Source organism: Arachis hypogaea, chromosome 17 (genome assembly GCF_003086295.3).
Source record: "Arachis hypogaea cultivar Tifrunner chromosome 17, arahy.Tifrunner.gnm2.J5K5, whole genome shotgun sequence".
In the NCBI taxonomy this organism is placed as follows: Eukaryota; Viridiplantae; Streptophyta; class Magnoliopsida; order Fabales; family Fabaceae; genus Arachis; species Arachis hypogaea.
In genome coordinates, this window is record NC_092052.1 from 31,351,295 (window position 1) to 31,370,288 (window position 18,994).

Below are 18,994 nucleotides of genomic sequence, written 5' to 3' on the forward strand. Positions count from 1 at the left end.
AGAAAATAGAAAAATGATGAACTTGCTATTATCTTAGAGCCATACCATGGAAGAAGAACCCACAATTATAAAGAAACAAATTGAGAAGAAGAAGAAGAGTGCATCACAAAGGCGAAAGAACAGAATCAGCTTTTCTGCTACCATTCCCAATGATGTGTGTGGTGGTCCATTTGCACATTGTTTGTGTGCAGTAAGTTACTCTTCAAACCCTTTTGTTGAAATTAGAGAATCAATTCTTGAAATGATTGTGAATGTTGGGGTTCATGATTGGGATCAAATGGAGGACTTGGTTTATTGCTATGTTGCTCTCAACTCATCTCAACTTCATCATGTTATATCCCAAGCATTTCTTAGTCTCTGTTGTCCAATTTGTAATCATCACATCATGTCTTAAATAATCCATTTCTTTAATCATTTGTATTTGTACTGACAAATGAACGATCTCAATTGAAGATTTCAACTATGAATCTTTATCATTGATTGTATACTCTTGTAGGATCTATGCTAATGCCCATCTTAGCAATTAATGATAGAAATGCACACATCTGATATGACCCATTTTAAATTGTTTTGCAACACTTGATCCAAATGAAGTTTTGAAAAACTTAAAACAAACAATGTTAGTAATTATTAAGACATATGGCACAATGGTAACCAAATTCTCTTCTATTAAACTGCACATTTGTTCCATCCCTCTCCCAAGGGCAAAATAGAGAAATTACATTTTGCAATTATTTACAACTTTTGACCCAGCAGTAATCACTTAACTCAAAGTATACGGTACCTAGAAATAAATTAAGAGATCGCTGTCTTTTTTCCCCAATTAATACCAGTTAATGATATTAAGCTCTAAAGGTGATTTAATCTAGTTAACATTTTGTATGGTTGAGGTGTATCCTTCTTACTTGTTAGTAGTTTCTATCTCTAAAACTACATTACTAGTAGGTGAAGAAACTCTTGGTACTACAACAGCAGTTGCTTGTGCTTGTGGCACTGCAGAGTCAGCTGACACTTCTGCCGCCACCACATTTGATTGAACCAAGCTTTTTGGTTCCTTCTTTTTTCCCCACAAGAATGAGTACAATCCTGATATTATCAAAACCATCCCCAACAACCTGCGAAATTAAAAATGGTATGTAAATGTAAATGTTAGTAATTAAATGTAAATAATACCGGTATGGAAAACTATAAATAAACAATGAAAATATTAAATAATATGAACAATAGATATGTGATGTTCAATTCACTAGGTATGCGAATGGTTATTCTAATATTAAAGTCTAGGAGTCAATTCTAGAATTCATTCTTCACATTGTTCACAAAAATTATTGTCTACATAGCAAAATCTTGCTTGTATTTAAAATTGAAGAATTGAAAAGTGGTAAAATGTTAAGAAGGGAAGAATGTCACATACGTTCCAACTTTTAATGGTTCACCAAGTACGAGAGCTTCTGATATGGCCACAAAAATAAGAGCAAGGGGATTAAACATTGGAGGGTATGTTGGTCCTTTTACTGAAATAGCCCATGAAAGTAAACAAAATGTTGCACCCGTAGCAAGTACTCCCTACACAAAGTTTAAAACATATATTTTAATAATCAATGATACATGATATATAATTATTGGATCCCATTTCAAATTAAATCATAATATAATAAAAAAAAACTAACATCATTTATACAAATACTAGAGGCATGCAAAATGTGTTACATTAGTGAATCTTGCAGACATTAATTTATTTATAGCTTTATTAGAAACAACTCGAATGATTAGAGCAGAAATTTTACGTATTATTTGTTCTATTTCTCTACAATGAGTGTACTATTCTTGATATGGGCATTACTATAAAAAAAAAATGCTAAACGATATAAAGGATCACTATTCAAATGAATATGTGATACATACAGATATCATAACATCACTTTTAATAAGATACTAATTTAACCATCCTAATCCTAATGTTTAATTAATATATAAAATATAGTAGTGGAATAATATATATCTTACCGAATAGAGTATAGTAACAAGCTGTAGATTCCAGTGTATCTTCCAAGAAGCACCGCTGGAATCTATGCATAAGCCAATTACTACAGATTGAATTGATGCCATAATACAAGCTAGCATTGTTCCCCAATATTTAAATGGAAATTCTTTCAGCAACTTTACCTGTTTTATAAATTGAGAGTTAGATATTTAGATATTTAGATATCATCATCATATATATTCAGGGAAATTTTCACAACACTCAAGAAATGGGGGTTAAGAGAGACCTGTTGATTAGAATAAAATATTTATTATTGGATTTTTGCTATATAATATATCTCTAAAAATTATACAATATAATTGTATTATATTTTATCATAATTAAACTTTATTTAAAACAATCAATATAGAAATCATTTCTTAATTAAAATTAAACTAATAATTTCATATAATAATATAAAGTGTTAACATAGTATTATTTTTAACTAAATGAAATTATGTGTAAATTATAGCATATAAATTTATTTAGGGAAATTAAGTTTTATTATTAGAAAAATGTTAGCATACATATGTAACATATTTTTCAAAAGTAAAATATAATACATCCTTAGGCTGCATTTAGTTTATGTTTTCATTTTCAATATTTTTTGTTTTTAAATTTAAAAAAAAATTATTTTTACTTTTTTTTTTTATAAAATCCTAAAAATAAAAAATACTATAAATAAATAAAGAAAATAAAAACTCAAACCAAACAAACCCTTATATTTTGTTATACTTTAAAAACCAATTTCACTTTAGAATATATTATTTTCTAATAATTAATTACTAAATAAATAAAGCACTAATGAAGAAGAATATAAATAATATTGGAGGAGAGAAAACTAATGATAAAATATTATTACTTGCACAATGAACCAAGCTGTGTATGAGAAGCAGCTAAGAACCAAGAAGATAGTTCCACGAAGCATGTTGGTCTTGTGAGTCAAAGCAGAAGAATGAGAATCATGGTGGTGTTGACCAATGAAGAATTCATGGCCTTTGTAAAGGCTTGTAACCAATGCACCTCCAACACACAATATTGCTCCCACACACTTTGCTCTACCACCCCATGTTTTCACCCTCAGTTTCTCCATTCTTCACATCAAAACGGTTATAAATTATAATTGGGTTATTAAACTAGTGCTACATATATGAAATATTGCTAGGCACATGCATGGAAAAAGAAACAATGTTGAGAACAAAATTATTAGGACTTAAATATTTCACCAAATCTTGTATCTTAATATATAGGTTCAAGTTTCATATATATACATGTTTTTTTAACATTTTTTTAGTAAAATGGATTCGCTACCAAGATAATTAAATTTTTTATATTTATTATAATAATAACCAACTTTTTTATAACTTATTGAAATTTGTTCTAAATACAAAAACCCAACTATCACTATATTTTTATTCGTATTTTAACTATAAATATAAATTTAGTTTAATTATAAATATAATTAGTTTTTTTTATTATATTACTTATAAATTTTGATTATAAATATGAATATATAATAATTTTGTATTTTAATAGGTATTTTTACGCAAGTGACTAATTGATAAAATTCCAAATAAAGAATATGAAAAATCATTAAATAGTAGGTACCTGCATATAATAGACACAGCAAATGTGCATATTGGAACCAGGTTGAGAAAATTGATGGAGTAAGTAGCTGAAGTGTCCCTCAACCCATAATAATACAATCCCTGAGCCATTGTCATTCTGCAACATAATTGGTGGAAAACAACTTATTATTCTTATATATTCACTCTACAGAATTTGTACCAAATATTTATAGGCATGTGTAATAAATAGAAAATGTTAATGCGTTACAAAAAAACAAAACATAAAAGGGTAAGGAGTATAATTTCTTAAAAAAAAATAATTTATTATTAAAATAAAAAATAAACCATCATAAATTTTAAAATTTAAAATTTAAATTATTAATATAAAATATATAATAAATAAAAAAATTAAAATTTATTTAATTAAAAAAATAATACTCTTAATAAAAAAGATCAAACATATGACTCATCTACATTAAGCAGATTTACTAATAATAGATATATAATTGACATTGGATGTAGAATGTTCCTTAAAGTAATCTTATAAAAGATGTTAATTGAATATAAATATAAAGATAATGAGATAAATACAGAATGAAGTACTACTAAGTATAGACAACTTTCAAAGTGGTATTTATGGGAGAAGGCATATAAACTTCTATTTTAGGCACTGAAATAAAGGGATATACACAATGCAAGTTCTCTGACCATGAATTTATGGTCATTCCGTGAAGTTTTCATACCATATTAAATATTAATTTCTTTTTCTATTTTAGCTGTCATGATTCATGAGCATGAAGAGCTCCAATTTCCCATTAACCATCCACCAAAAATGAAATAAAAGAAAACAAAAAGGGTTCTTAACTTCTTATATATGCATTTATTTATCTCCGAGTAGACACTGATCCAGCTTCTTTCATTTTCTAATACCAGTGATGAAATTGATGGCATTTTCTGTTGTTGATTGATTTATTTATTTTTGCAATGTCCATGACTCCATGTAATAATTTCAGAAAAGTAAAGGTGTTACAAATCATTCAAGTCTCATGTTCAATGGAATGAGCACAAAAATACCAAAAATGCAAATTATTGTAAGTACGAAGAACCATGATAAGTTGCCATCAAAGACTAATAGAAATTAAATTAGAAAGAGGTTACCCTCATTACTTTGTCACACTTATTTGTCTTTATCAAAAAAACCTTGGTGATTTGAAATATATCTTCCAAGATTTTAAACAGCACATTCCCACAGTGCGAATAATTGTTCCATAAAAGGCCAATGTGAGAAGGTAAGATAAGGAAAGTCATGAAATCTTTGAAAAAATCAAACTTCAAAATTATTCTAACAGAATATCATGTTCCATATGATAATCTCTACTCAAGTTTATCTTCATCGTCATGAATTTTAGTTCTTTCGAATTGCAATGCGTTGCATTTATATGTTCATTTATTTAGGGAAAATAAATACTTATTAATAAAATATATAGATTTAGTATGCAGAAATGGTATTTAATTAATCAATTTATGACTTGAATTCTTCAGAATCATTTTAATTTACAAGTAGGGACCAAAGAATGCTTACCCAGTTAAAGCGTTAATGAAGATCCAAAACCATACTTTCAAAGTGAATTTCTTTTCCCTGTCTCTGCAATAATGGGTGGTGGACGAAATTTAATTTTATTAGATAATAATAGTAAAGGTCCGTTAAGAACAAATATAGAAGAGATCATGAAATTCAAGGGTATATATAAAACTAGTGTTAGTAGACTCAAATAAATTATTCGTTACTCACATAGTTCTGACCAAAGTCAATGCTGAAATTTCAATTTAAATAAATGCTGAATTGCTGATGAGCCACATTATACACTAAAAATTTTAGACGGAAAAGAAGAATAAAATAGAACAGAATTCGGGGCATTTTTTACAAAAAGAAAAAGTTTAAACTAAAAAAAAAAAGGAAAAAAGAAAAAAAAAAGAAAGATGTTGAACTGTGTTTTGGGTGATATATTACCATATTCAATAAGAGAACTAACACGAGAAGCTAATATAAAAACTAAATAACCAAACTAGATATATATATTAATTAAGAGATTGAATGATTAAAATGAATTATTATGATTATACCTTTCAAAGTAAAGAGCAAAAGGGGCAACAAAAAGAGCAGCAACAACATGGCGATAAGAAGTGAGTGCGAAAATGAAGGTGCCATTAACCAATATCACTCTTGATAGAAGCTGCATCCCAGTTGCGAATATTTGCACCATTAACATACTCACTATTGCTTGTGATGACTTCATCTTTTCCTTCACACTCTTCATGCTTTAATTTCTCTCTCAAATCAATCACTTAATAATAATCAAAATAATAATAACCACCTTAAAGCACTATTTATAAGCCACCAAAATTAAACTCCTCTTCCTACACAAGAACGAATTAATTAATAATTAAACAAGAAAGATATGTTTTCGATTATTATTACTTTTAAGGAGGTGTAAGTGGTGTGTGGTAATATTATAGGCTTATAGCGGTAAGCGATACACACCCACCGAAAATGAAAAAAAAAAAAGAAAAAGAGAAGCTTAGGGACACTATCTTGTGTTTATTAATGGCACAGAAATAAGTGAAGAGGGGAAATAAATGCAATTAGGGAAAATATTTGAAAGCAAATGGAGACAGATGCCATAAAATAAGAGCAAAACTCTTTTATTAGGAAACACTCTCTGTCACCCTCCCATTCGCCTCCTCTGATCTATCTTCTTCTCCATTATCAAAATAGGTTATGTTTGTACTATTTCTTATTTTCTTTTATTTTTATAAATAAATAGTTAATTTTTATTATAAAATTGTTTTTTCAATTTTTTAAGAGTTTATAATTTAAAATAAAAATTTCAAAGCTTAACCGACTAAAATAATCCGGAATTTACTCGAACTCTTTTAAATTTTAATATTTCGAATATAAGAATTCAAATGTATTTTGAAGTGAGATAGAGAGTTATAGAAGAAATGAGATTCCTTCTCTTTAGGAGAATTAAAATTCCTCATTTTAAATAGCCAAAATTTCTGATTAAAATCTCTTGAATTTTGAATTTCTAAAACAATATTCAAATTTATTATTTTCTCATTTTTTGAATTATTTTTTTCTCCTCTATGTACCATTCAAACACGCTAACTTCTCTGGAATATAGAATAAGGATATATTATTAACATATAATACTTATATTTGTATTTCCTAAAATATGTGATTAATCTTCTTTATAAATATGCCACAAAAACCTAACATATGTTACACTAAACAACAATAATAATAACCATTCTTATATAAATTATTATACATTAATTGTTATGTGCATGTATGTGTACATAGATTGATAACTAATTGGGAAATTTTGTGAAGGTCATTGGTGGCGTTCCCACAAGGAGTCAAGGAGATGCTGCATTCTATACAAGGAAGTGTCATGATTATAAAAAATTTCTTTTAATAGTTTGAATTTCATAAAGCTAACCATGGAACTTAATTAAAATGCTTTGCTAGCATATGGGATCAAAGTTAGTTACATATGGCAAAAAGTAACAGGTCAAGCGGATCTTACGTGGAAGCTTGAACAGTGATTTGATGACAGGATAAAGCTTTTCTTTTTTTTTTTTAATTTATTTTTAATGTTTTATTTAAAAAAAAATTCTCAGGTTAAATCAAATTTAATTCATTTTTTTATTTCTTTTAAAAAAATTCAACAATCACATATTGAAAATCATAAAACAATTTATATGTTGTTGATTAACTATATAAAATACCAATCTTTAATAATTTTATCGTTGTAGGATTGTTTTGAGATAAGATCTTTAACAACGTAAAATATTATAATGAGTTGAAAATAAAAAAAAAAATAAAAAATAAAAAAGATCTTCAAGTTTCAAATAAAAATTCATTAGGTCATGTAAATATAGCAATTCAAATTTCAATTTTTTATTCATGTGCTTTTGAATTACCCTATCATGTTTTTCAGATGATTTTTTGAACCCAAAAAATATGGCAAGACGTTTTAGTTTTTATTTTTCTAAAACGGATAATGCTGAGGGCACGTTTTTCCTGTGAGGTACTGAGGTTGGACTGTTTTGGACATTATTATTATTATTATTATTATTATTATTATTATTATTATTATTATTATTATGTTGCTTTTTTTTAATTTCTTTAGTATTTTTATTTATATATCTTTTCACTTTTTGACTTTTATATATGATTTTTTTTCTTTTGTGGGTAAAAAGCAGATGGATGAATGTTTAACTTGTTTAGAAAGACAAACAAATAAAACGCTCTTCTTTTTTCTCAAAATATATATTGCACAAAGTGATCTTATATAGATGTGTATATAGTTAGATGATAACTAAAACTAAAAAACACGGAAAATAATAAAAATCTTAAATTTCAGCTTTATTTAAAAAAATATCAAAATACCTTCATCATAATAATATCCTTTTTTTTTTTTTACCAAATTGACATAACTTTCACATATTATACAATTTAAATAATCATTTTATATTTATTTATTAATTGTACCATGCATAAAAATTAAAGTATATTATTAATTATAATACAAACAAATTATCTAAACAAAATAAAAAGAGAAAAATAAAGATAATAAATTTGTTTGGGTGAATTTTTACAAATTTTTTTTAAGTGATTTTTTAAAAAAATAAAAATAATTTTATATTTAGATATTTTATGTAAAAATATCTTTTTATTTAACAATGATATCATAATATAAAAATATTTTTATTTATGTATTATATTAAAAATATCCTTTTATTAAATAAAAAATACTTTTAAAAAAATATAAATTATAGCTTTAAATTTTTTTATTTTTTAATATTTTATTTTTACTATTAAAATTTGATTAAACATACTAAAAAATAAAAAATTCCAAACAATTTAATAACATCAAAACAAACACAATATATAAAAGTTAATAAAACAAAAACAGACTAAGAAAAAGAGAGAACAGAAAAATTTAAAAGAGAATAGAATTTCTAATTGATCATCTGTACACTATACTTGATTGAGAACTTTTATTTAAATTTGAATTGATGCTTCTATATATAGTTTGTTAGTTTTTTTTTTTTCTCTTGATATATACTATATAGTTGTTTGTAATGACTCTGGAATGCCCCACATTAATTGTGGTCATACTTTATATGATATATACCAAATTAGCATGCTGCAAACTAGGAATCTAGGTTATATGAATTCATTAGTGGGAAAATATCACATGGATGCTGTAATTTACATTTAATGAAACAATGATCTGTCAAATGACATATATAGAATTAGGAATACGTGATTTAATGGATAACAATAGGATCAATCCCTTAATCCCTTTGCATTTGGCCACTGAAATAAAAAGTACTTTCACCCTAAAGAGGGGAAAAAAACTTTCATTTCATTTCGTTTGAATAAAATAAAAATAACTTTCCACCGTGAATAGAATAAAAAATTATTTAGGTAAATATTTTAAAAAGGACTTATTTTTATTTTTTAATGTGTTTGATAAATTTATAATAATAATAAGAATTAAAACATTAAAAAAATAAAAATTATTCTTTTTAGAAGTTATAACTCATAAAAACAATTTAACTAATAACATTGATTGACATGAATATTTGACACAGGAAAATAGAATAAAAAAACATGAATTTTCAACATGAAGATATGCTATCATATTGCCAAATACAAAAATTGTAATATATTATTAATATCAAAATGTTTAAAATTTAAATTGGCCTATGATTTACATTTTACATAACAATTTTTTTAACAGAACAAAGAAAAGTAACTCACAAACTCTCAGTCAAATAACCGAAACAAAATTAAAAAGTTGTGAATTCATTCAAAATATATCTATATATATATTTTTTAATAATTCCCACCTACTCATGATCAAGACTGTGTAGAATAAATCAAAGGCAAATTAAGAAAAGTGACACATAAGAGAGATTTTAAGAAAGAGTAGTAGAATGTATGTCTAATAACTCATATATATATATATATATATATACTTGATGGGGGAAGCTTTATTTGTATTAGAATTGATGCTTCTAGCTAGGTTGTTATTTTCCCACCCTCATAGTTGTTTTTAGTAACTGGATTCCACTACGTTGTGTTCAAACTTTATGATACACAAAACAAATTAGCATGCTGCTACAAAATGTAGTAATATATGAAAATAATAATAATAATAATAATACATATGAATACGAGTGAAGAGATAAAGAGATTATTATTTACCTCTTGTAGAGCTTGTCAATTTGAATAGCCTACAAAAAAATAATAGTATCAAGATTCAAGACCCTTTATTCTGATGATGATTATGGTAGTATACATCCAACAATGGTGACATTCACAAATCTCTGAAACTTCAAAAGGGTTTATTTAGGCTACTATAAATTGCAATAGAACAAATTATTCTTCAGCAATCTGTAGGAAAAAAGAAATAGTATCCTTTCTAGTAGAAGTACTTTACACGTATATATAGTAGTATGTAGTTGATAGCATAGGTTCTACAATTGAAGAACCATGATCATATATATAACATTTGCTCATATGAGTTGTGTTTGAAAAAAGAACATTAGAGAAGAGAGAGTTGCGTGGTTAACTTCTCCTTCTTGAAAATTTGGTTGATTTTTTTTTTAATCTATATATACTTTTTTTTTTTTTTCAATTTAATTTGGAGTGAATTAGCTACTATTTCTACTATGCAAGTGTAACTATTTTGACATGTGAAAAACGATTAAAAACACTGTATTAAATTGTTAAGGAAAGAATTAATGAAAATTGGCCAATAGGGTTGATCTTTTCAAATGAGATATAAAATAACCGTTTCCCTAAAAGAAATGCATATGCAAATTAGTTTCATTTTTAAGAAGAGGAAACAAATTGCTTATTCGAATTACAAATTACAATTACAATAGTTAGCTTAAATATAGGTTATTTTCTTCTCTCTTATACTTCTATTTTCTCTTTTTTCTAATTTTTTATCTTTTATTTATTAATTTATTTATTGCTTAAATTAAATGTATGTCACACCCTTTGTATGTAATCCTTTCAAGAGAGACTTCCGTGAGATATTTTAGCACCTAGGTTGTTTTAGGTGGGGGCTGATTGAGAATTATTATTGTTTGTTGGATAACTACAATTTTTTTTGGTTTGCATATCACTACGTATTTAGAAAGTTGGAACAGATAAGGGGCTGTCACTAGTTTGTAGGGATGAGAATGCTAACCTTATTTGCAAATATTCATTCTGGTTTAATGTCTTTGAGTAGATTGGTAACTCTGACCTCTGGATAGGGTTTGGTGTGAGTTTTAAATTTAATCATGTTCTTTTTACTCGCATTTTTTTTTATAGAAATCAGGCTCACATCTTCTTTTTTTTTTTTTGTAATTTTAATATAGATTTTATTATAATTTTGTTATTTTTAATTTTAAAATTTTAATAGGAATTTAATTTTGTATTTTATATTTTATTAATATATTTTAAAATATAAAATAATTAAATATTATATTTAATTAAAAAATATTGATTTATTGCGAGTAGCGTCGAGTGTGAAACTTTACTAAAGTGTAGGATTATAATAGTCTAAAGATTTTCAATTTGTAGATAAATAAAGATGACTTTTAAACGAAATTTAAACTCGCAAATAAATTAGGATGGAATCTAAGTCTTATTCTTTGTTCGTCTGTCATTTGTACACATAATAAAATAAACATTAATACTAATAAAATATATCATTAAATATTTTTATTAGAATTAAATAAATACTAAAATATGTGAAAATATGAAGATGTTAATATTTTATTTAACAAAAACAAAAATAAAGATGTCCAGGGCACAAGCTGGAATTAATTATTGGCTATGTTTTACTTTTACGTGAACAACTCACTAGTGTGTGACTGTGTGTGTAAAAATTGAGTACGGTGAAATAAATTTAATTTATTAAAATATAAAATTAATAGATCAAATCGATATAATTTTTTGGACTTTGTTATGTTTTCTTTTAAACTTGTACTGAGTTAAGTCTTAAAGTAGTCACTGAAATTACTTTCGAGTCTCATAGTGATTCATGAAGTTAATAATTACTCATATTTATCTCTGAAGTTGCACTCCAGGATTCAGACTTGTCTTTTCGGCAAATTTCGTTCACCTGATGTAACCGGAAAATTGAGTTGGACTCGTTGATGACACGCTGTCAGAAAAACGACTAGCTGACGTGGCGAACTCGTTGATGACACGCTGTCAGAAAAACGACTAGCTGACGTGGCGATATAAACTGTTTTGATTTAATTTGATCCCTAAATTGAGGTTAAAAACTCTAATATCCAATTTTAAAGTTTGACTCTTTTCTCTTCTCTTCTCCATCGCAACAGAGCTTGCTCTCTTCTCTTGCTTCTTGTGTAGTGTCTTCTCCATCTTCAAAACCACACGGTTACGGCTAGCGCGAGCAACGCAGCTGGGAGCTTGGACAACCCACGATCATTTGGAAGCATCATGCGGAGAATGAATAGAAACAGAGATTCGTGTTTGCCAGAATGGTGTGGGTGCGGGTCGAGACCAGTGTTGCGATGGTCAGCGACGGATTCTAATCCAGGTAGACTGTTCGTGGGATGTCCAAACTACAATGTAAGTGGTTGTTGTTGTTGTTGTTGTTTGCTATAATTCTGGATATAAACTTGGTTGATTCACTTTTTTGGATGCAGACTGTAGGTAAGAGGTGGTGTGGGTTGTTTCTGTGGGTAGATAAAATTCAGAAAGAAGATGCAGTAACATGTGATGGTAAAACAAGCTCTTCAAATGACAATGAAGAATAGAAGATGAAGATTGCTTGAAAACTTGGAAGATTAGAGTATGAAGTTAGGTTTTAAAAACGGAGGGAATTTTGCTGTTTACATGTATGCTACTGTTGATTACAGTAGTTTTGCTTCTCTTAAAGTTGGATAGGTAACATGGTCAATTTTATCTAGTAAAAAACAAGTGACATGTGATATGCATATGTTGTTCATGTACTTGTACCTGTCATTTCGTTTGAAAGAAATGCAGATTAAAGTATTTGACATCACTGTACAATAATACTTTGGAAATTGAATAAACAATATGTTATATGCATATTTTTGTTCCTGCACTACTAATGAATTCATCTAATGGAATTAATCTTAATTGCATATCAGAGACCAAAATAGAACAAAAAATCTGATACAGCTCAATTCAAGAAAGTCATAATCTATATTCATAATGTAGAAAACACATCTAAAATAGGCATTATAGAGCCAGAACAATAGTCACCAAGTATATCAAAGTTCTCAACATATTAACCTCATAAGTTTTGAACACTAAAATTCCCAACACTAGGATCCTAATTAAGAAAGCATACATTTTCATCAAAATAGATAAACAAAATAATCTGATCCTAAACATAATAATCCTAGTCTTCATTTTTTGTATCTGGGTGGTCTAAATTCAGGGTTGGACACAAACTTCATGAAGTTTGCAAGCCTTGTAACGGTCTCCTGTGTTGCACCTTGCATAGGATTAGACGGATGATTTCTTGTTGGTTGACTGTTTGCTGGTAGGGTGACAGCAAGTGGGGTGGTTGCTGCTAGATTGCTGCTTCCTGAAGTTGATTTTTCTTGTTTGGAGAACTTCCTTTTGGGAGAGAGTTTTGGTGGCCTCACAGGAGAGGAAGAAATCTATTAGTGAAAACATATAAAATAGTTAGTAAACTGGATAAGAACATGCATATAATAAAATGAATATCATCTAATTTTGTGAATCTGTTGAGAATCATCATTTTTTACTAGGGTGGTTGACCGAGTTCAAGCTAAATTTCAGTAGCGGGTTGTAGGACAAGGGTGGCTTCATCATCATTAGCCTGACCTTTACCATCTGGAGCAGATTTGGCCTCACCTTTATCATCATTAGTAGCAGTGGGTTGTGCATTAGTAGCCTCAGCAACAGCAGCAGCAGCCTCCTCATCAGCAGCTCTCTTTGCACAATTTCTTTTAGTGTGTCCTGATTCACCACAATAACGATAGTGACTTTTTTTTATAAATTCTTTTCATCTTGGTCCTCTGCTTCTCACTCCCACTTGGCTCCTCATCTGCATCTTTTCTTCTTTTTTTTCTTAAGTGGACCTGGCTTCTTTCTAAACTTTGATGCTTGTGATCTGTTATATGGTGACTTTTTTCATAGTGCTTGACCTGGAATTGGATTGGAAGGCATATGTGTTATTATATGCTTCTATTGTCAACTACTAATGACAAAACTCATTTGATCTTTTACCATCCCTTGCCAATGCAGCACAAGCATGCATACATGGCATCCTTAAACAGCATTAACACAACAACAAAGACAGCAATAATAAGCCAATTATAATATCAGATAATAATAATAATAATAATAATAATAATAATAATAATAATAATAATAATAATAATAATAATAATAATAAACAAGTAAAAGAATATTGTCACTCAATTGCCAAAAATCACATGTGCAGAGTCTCTTTTTCAAATCCACAACCATGTTAGTTGACCAACCACAAACTTCGAATTTCTCATACTCTGTGTCACTAGACCATATCGGGACCTAACTTTTTGACTCCTTCCTTATCTTTTCTAACCTGCTGCACTGTATAGGAGGTAGAATCCCAGTGTTCGAATTAAGCTTGACTTTATTCTTAGCGATGGACCTCATTGTTAGGATTTGGTTGAATTAGTCCCACATTGCTCAGGATAGCAAATGGAGTGGGTGGCCTAGGCTATAAATATGAGGCTAAGTTCTCCATTTGTTTTTGCACCAGTCAGAAACACTTTAAGCTTGTATCTGATTTTTCTTTTCCTCTGTACTCTTTGATTAGAGAGTGTTGTGAGGTGTAGTTAGATATTTGCTTTGAGAGAGTGTGGGTGTACTGGGGTGCCGGTGAGAGAAAGAAGTCTATGTGTTGTAACAATTTTCACATAGTGATATTCTCTGGTTGTCATTTGACAACGGCCGTGGTTTTTTTCTCCGGTAATTGGAGTTTCCACGTTAAATTCTTGTGTTGTGATTGTGTCTATTTTATTTCTCTGTCAAAGGTGTTTTCTCAAGGGGGAATGGTGTCTTATTCCCAACAAGTGGTATCAGAGCTTCGGTTCGTGGCTTGAGGTTGATCTTTGGTTGCTGTTGTTGTTGCTGGAAGGCAGTGTGACACTGTGAGAGTGCTGTTTGGAAAGGTTCTGGCTAAGGAAAGACTTGGTATTTAAGTGTGTCCATTGTGACCCACCTCTCTTTCCTGGGGACCCTTCCTAGTGCACGGTTGAGTTATACTATTCCAGTATACGGTTGCAACAATGTCAGGATATTCAAGTGCTGTGAAGCTTGAAATAGAGAAATTTGATGGAAGAATCAATTTTGGCTTGTGGCAAATACAAGTCAAGGATGTGTTGATACAATCAGGTTTGCACAAGGCGTTGAAGGAGAAGATCTCTGGTATGAAGGATGAAGAATGGGAGGAACTAGATTTGAGAGCTGCAAGTGCTATTCGCCTGTGTTTGGCTAAGAATGTTCTTGCAAATGTGCAAGGAATGAAAACAGCCAAGGAACTTTGGGATAAACTCGAAGGGTTGTATCAGTCAAAGGGCATCTCAAATTGGTTGTTATTGAAGGAGCAGTTCCATAATCTACGCATGGATCACAATGTGAAAATCTCCGACCATCTTAGTGGTATCAATGGTATTGTCTTTGAATTAGAGGCAATTGGAGTGAAAATTGATGATGAAGATAAGGCACTGAGGCTCATATTGTCTCTTCCCTCTTCCTATGAGTATATCAAACCTGTTTCAATGTATGGGAAGGAAACTCTGAATTTTGAAGAAGTTGCCAGTAAGCTCATTGCTGAAGAAAGAAGAATGAAAAATGAGGGTAGCACTTCATCAGATTTGGCGCTTGTAGCTAGAAGTGACAATTATGGAAAAGGAAATCGTGGAAGGAGTGTAACATGCTGGAAATGTGGAAAGTCTGGGCATGTAAAGAGAAATTGTCCAGGTAATGCGGTTTCAGAAAAAGACTCTCAATCTGATACTTGCAATATTGCTCTCTCTATGAGAGAAGATGATGTTCTCTAGAAGACAAGAAGTATCCTCATGGTATTACCGCACTGCCATGGATAAGGATGAGTTGTGGCAATCGGGTCCACAATTGCACAAGGGCATTGGTTGGCGTTGAGATGCAAGGTGTGTGGCAGAGTTAGGTCGATGGCTGAAGAACTTCCAGGAAAAGCCAATTTGGAAGTTGCACCATGAATTTCAGCAAGATTTCGATCTGTACCAAGGCGAAATGCTTGGAGTGGTCTAATTCCAAGTGAGTATACTTTCATGGTGGAGTATGATAGTTCTCAGAACTATGATTGTCGATATAGACAATGACAGCAAAGAATTGTCGGTGTTGACAATGGAAGCTGAAGATGTGTGACTATTTCAATCAAGGTGGAGATTGTTAGGATTTGGTTGAATTAGTCCCACATTGCTCAGGATAGCAAATGGAGTGGGTGGCCTAGGCTATAAATATGAGGCTAAGTTCTCCATTTGTTTTTGCACCAGTCAGAAACACTTTAAGCTTGTATCTGATTTTTCTTTTCCTCTGTACTCTTTGATTAGAGAGTGTTGTGAGGTGTAGTTAGATATTTGCTTTGAGAGAGTGTGGGTGTACTGGGGTGCCGGTGAGAGAAAGAAGTCTATGTGTTGTAACAATTTTCACATAGTGATATTCTCTGGTTGTCATTTGACAACGGCCGTGGTTTTTTTCTCCGGTAATTGGAGTTTCCACGTTAAATTCTTGTGTTGTGATTGTGTCTATTTTATTTCTCTGTCAAAGGTGTTTTCTCAAGGGGGAATGGTGTCTTATTCCCAACACTCATTGCATACATCCTGACTTCTTCCAAGATTGTAATGATAGCCTTGGCTCTAGCTTCTTTGATCCTAGAGTTGAAGACTTCATAAGCATTGTAGCAGATATTGTCTATTTTAGGTGTATTACTGAAGAAAGTCCGGCTCCAAGAGTCCCTAGGCCACTTGTTCAAATACTCCCAAGCATCCTTATTAACCCTCTCAATCTTTTTGATAATTTCAAGGAATCCATCTTAGTTAGTACACCTTGCACAATCCCATAGCAGCCCTCTAAACTGGAGATCCTTCTACTGCTTATTGAAGTTCTTCCATAAATGTCACACACAGAATCTATGATGGACATCTAGAAAAACCTCCTTAACGGCATTGACAAGGCCCTGATTGAATTTAAAAAAAAGTGGCCAGACACTTGTTATCGAGCGTCATAATAATGGCTAAACTTACATAAGTGACATCTATATGGTCCCTGGACTTTCATAAGTGACACCAAAATGGTCCTTAAACTTTTATAAGTGACATCAGATTGGTCCCTTTTCAATCACTGCAACTTACTAAATTAGTAGTCCAGCTACTATGTAAACAGTTGTTCATTACATACATAGCAGTTCATTATATAAACAGTGGTCCAACTACTATGTAATGAATAGCTTCTCACTTCTCAAATAATTACAACAATCAAATAATAGACTAATTACACAGCAAAAATCATTACATGTGTCAGATGCTGCTTTCCCTCCAATTCCACACAATAGGCTTGGATCACACACCAGTCATATAACAATTAATAAATACAATCAATGGAGCAGGTACTAGTTATACATAACAAATAAATTTTTTCTACATACCTTCTGCATATCTGCTATAAAACATAGCTTGTTTTGCTTATAATCCCCGAAGTCTTGATGAAGTAATTCCAAGAACCACCTTCAGTTTTCAGTATTTTCAACAGGGACAATTGTATATGCAATCACATATATATGGTTGTTTACATCTTGTCCAATAGTAGACAAAATCTGACCACCATGCTGGGTCTTCAGAAAAGCTCCATCCAAGTCTATAAGGGGTCTGCAGCCAGCCAAAAATTTCTTTTTACACGCATCCAAACAAATGTACATCTTCTCAATATTGGATCATCATTGGGGTTGGACTGAGGTATAACACCAACTGTGACAGTGGAGCCTGTATTACTCTTAAGCAGTGTCAGCCCATAATCTTTCACCATCCCATACTGGGCAGCAGCCTCATCATACACAATAATTTTAGCATCTACTAAAGTCCTAGTCAATAAACACTTGCTTAGATCCAAGTCACATTTTGTCTTAAAATACTATGCAGCCTCACAGTGTCTTAGATTAGGATATTTTCTTAGTTTCTTCACTAATTTGCAGGCAAGCCACTTCTTAGCCAGTTTGTTCTTGGTCTCCCTTGCACAGGTGTGGTTATCCATGAATGTCTTGATCTGCCAGTAATTGTTCTCAGTATTATTAGAAGTATACACAAGCCAGCCACAGCTCTCATCCTTACACACAACTCTCATCCTTACATTATCATTCTTCTTAAACCAAATCCTTCGATCCTCCTGTATATAACATTCACGTATAGCTTCTTTGAACTCCATCTTTGTAGTGAATGTCATTCCAACCTCAAGTCTAAGCTCCCCAAACCTTCCTCCTTCTTTGAATACATGAAAGACCTCATCTGAATCAACTTCCTCCAACTAATCCTCAGAGTTTAGAGAAGTCTTCATTTCTTCCGAGTGCCATGAGTCTCCACCATCAGATTCCTGATAAGATTCATCTTGGGCATCATGGTATGCTTCTATTGAGCCGAACTTAGGAATTAGTGCAAATAAAAAGTTTATTATCCTCAAAGTCTGAGTCAGCACACACAAAACCGTCATCCTCAACCATAACAGCCCTCTTTTTTTAGTAAGTTTCTTATCTATCCTGGTTTTCAGTTTTACCTTAGTCTTCTTTCTTGCTGATCTCTCCACAGCCACGTCTTCCTCACTAGACACCTCATCACCATCAGGCTGATATGGTTCATCCTCTTCACTATCATCATTGACATGACTATCTGAGGACTCATCTGAGCTAGACAACGCTACACATACTGTTTGGGGCTGTTTTCCCTTAGCAATTGGTCTTGTAGTAGTTCCAGTAGCAGCTGCTATTGTTAGTGGCCTCCTTCCATATGGTGTTGCAGGTTTTACATTCTTAGAGCCTCTCTTTGGTACATCAGACTTCTTGATTTCTTTCAATTTGGACCATGGTTTAGAAATTACAGTAGGTGGGGCCATTTTTTTTGTGGGTTCTTGGGCTTGGTTTTACTGGGTTGGGCCATTATTTTTGGGGGGTGGATTAGGCTTATACCTAGGAGTTGTAGTGGGTTGGAGGTGTATGTTTTCTGGTAAGTCTGGTTTACCAAGAGAAATTGAAATAGGTGGAATCTTTTGTTTTAGTTCTAGAAA

General features: G+C 30.8%; 1 protein-coding gene across 1 annotated transcript; it reads right to left on the minus strand.

Annotated features, from left to right (window-relative positions):
• Nucleotides 1–651: 651 nt before the first annotated feature.
• LOC112767119 (WAT1-related protein At5g64700) lies at nucleotides 652–9,972 on the minus strand. Its single transcript, XM_025812998.3, has 8 exons — nucleotides 9,875–9,972; nucleotides 5,716–6,009; nucleotides 5,174–5,236; nucleotides 3,632–3,748; nucleotides 2,886–3,117; nucleotides 2,008–2,166; nucleotides 1,415–1,566; nucleotides 652–1,115 (listed from the first exon to the last, which is right to left on the minus strand). Exons 2-8 carry the CDS (start codon nucleotides 5,907–5,909, stop codon nucleotides 902–904), a joined length of 1,131 nt encoding a protein of 376 aa, XP_025668783.1. The 5' UTR covers nucleotides 5,910–6,009; nucleotides 9,875–9,972; the 3' UTR covers nucleotides 652–901.
• Nucleotides 9,973–18,994: the final 9,022 nt, after the last annotated feature.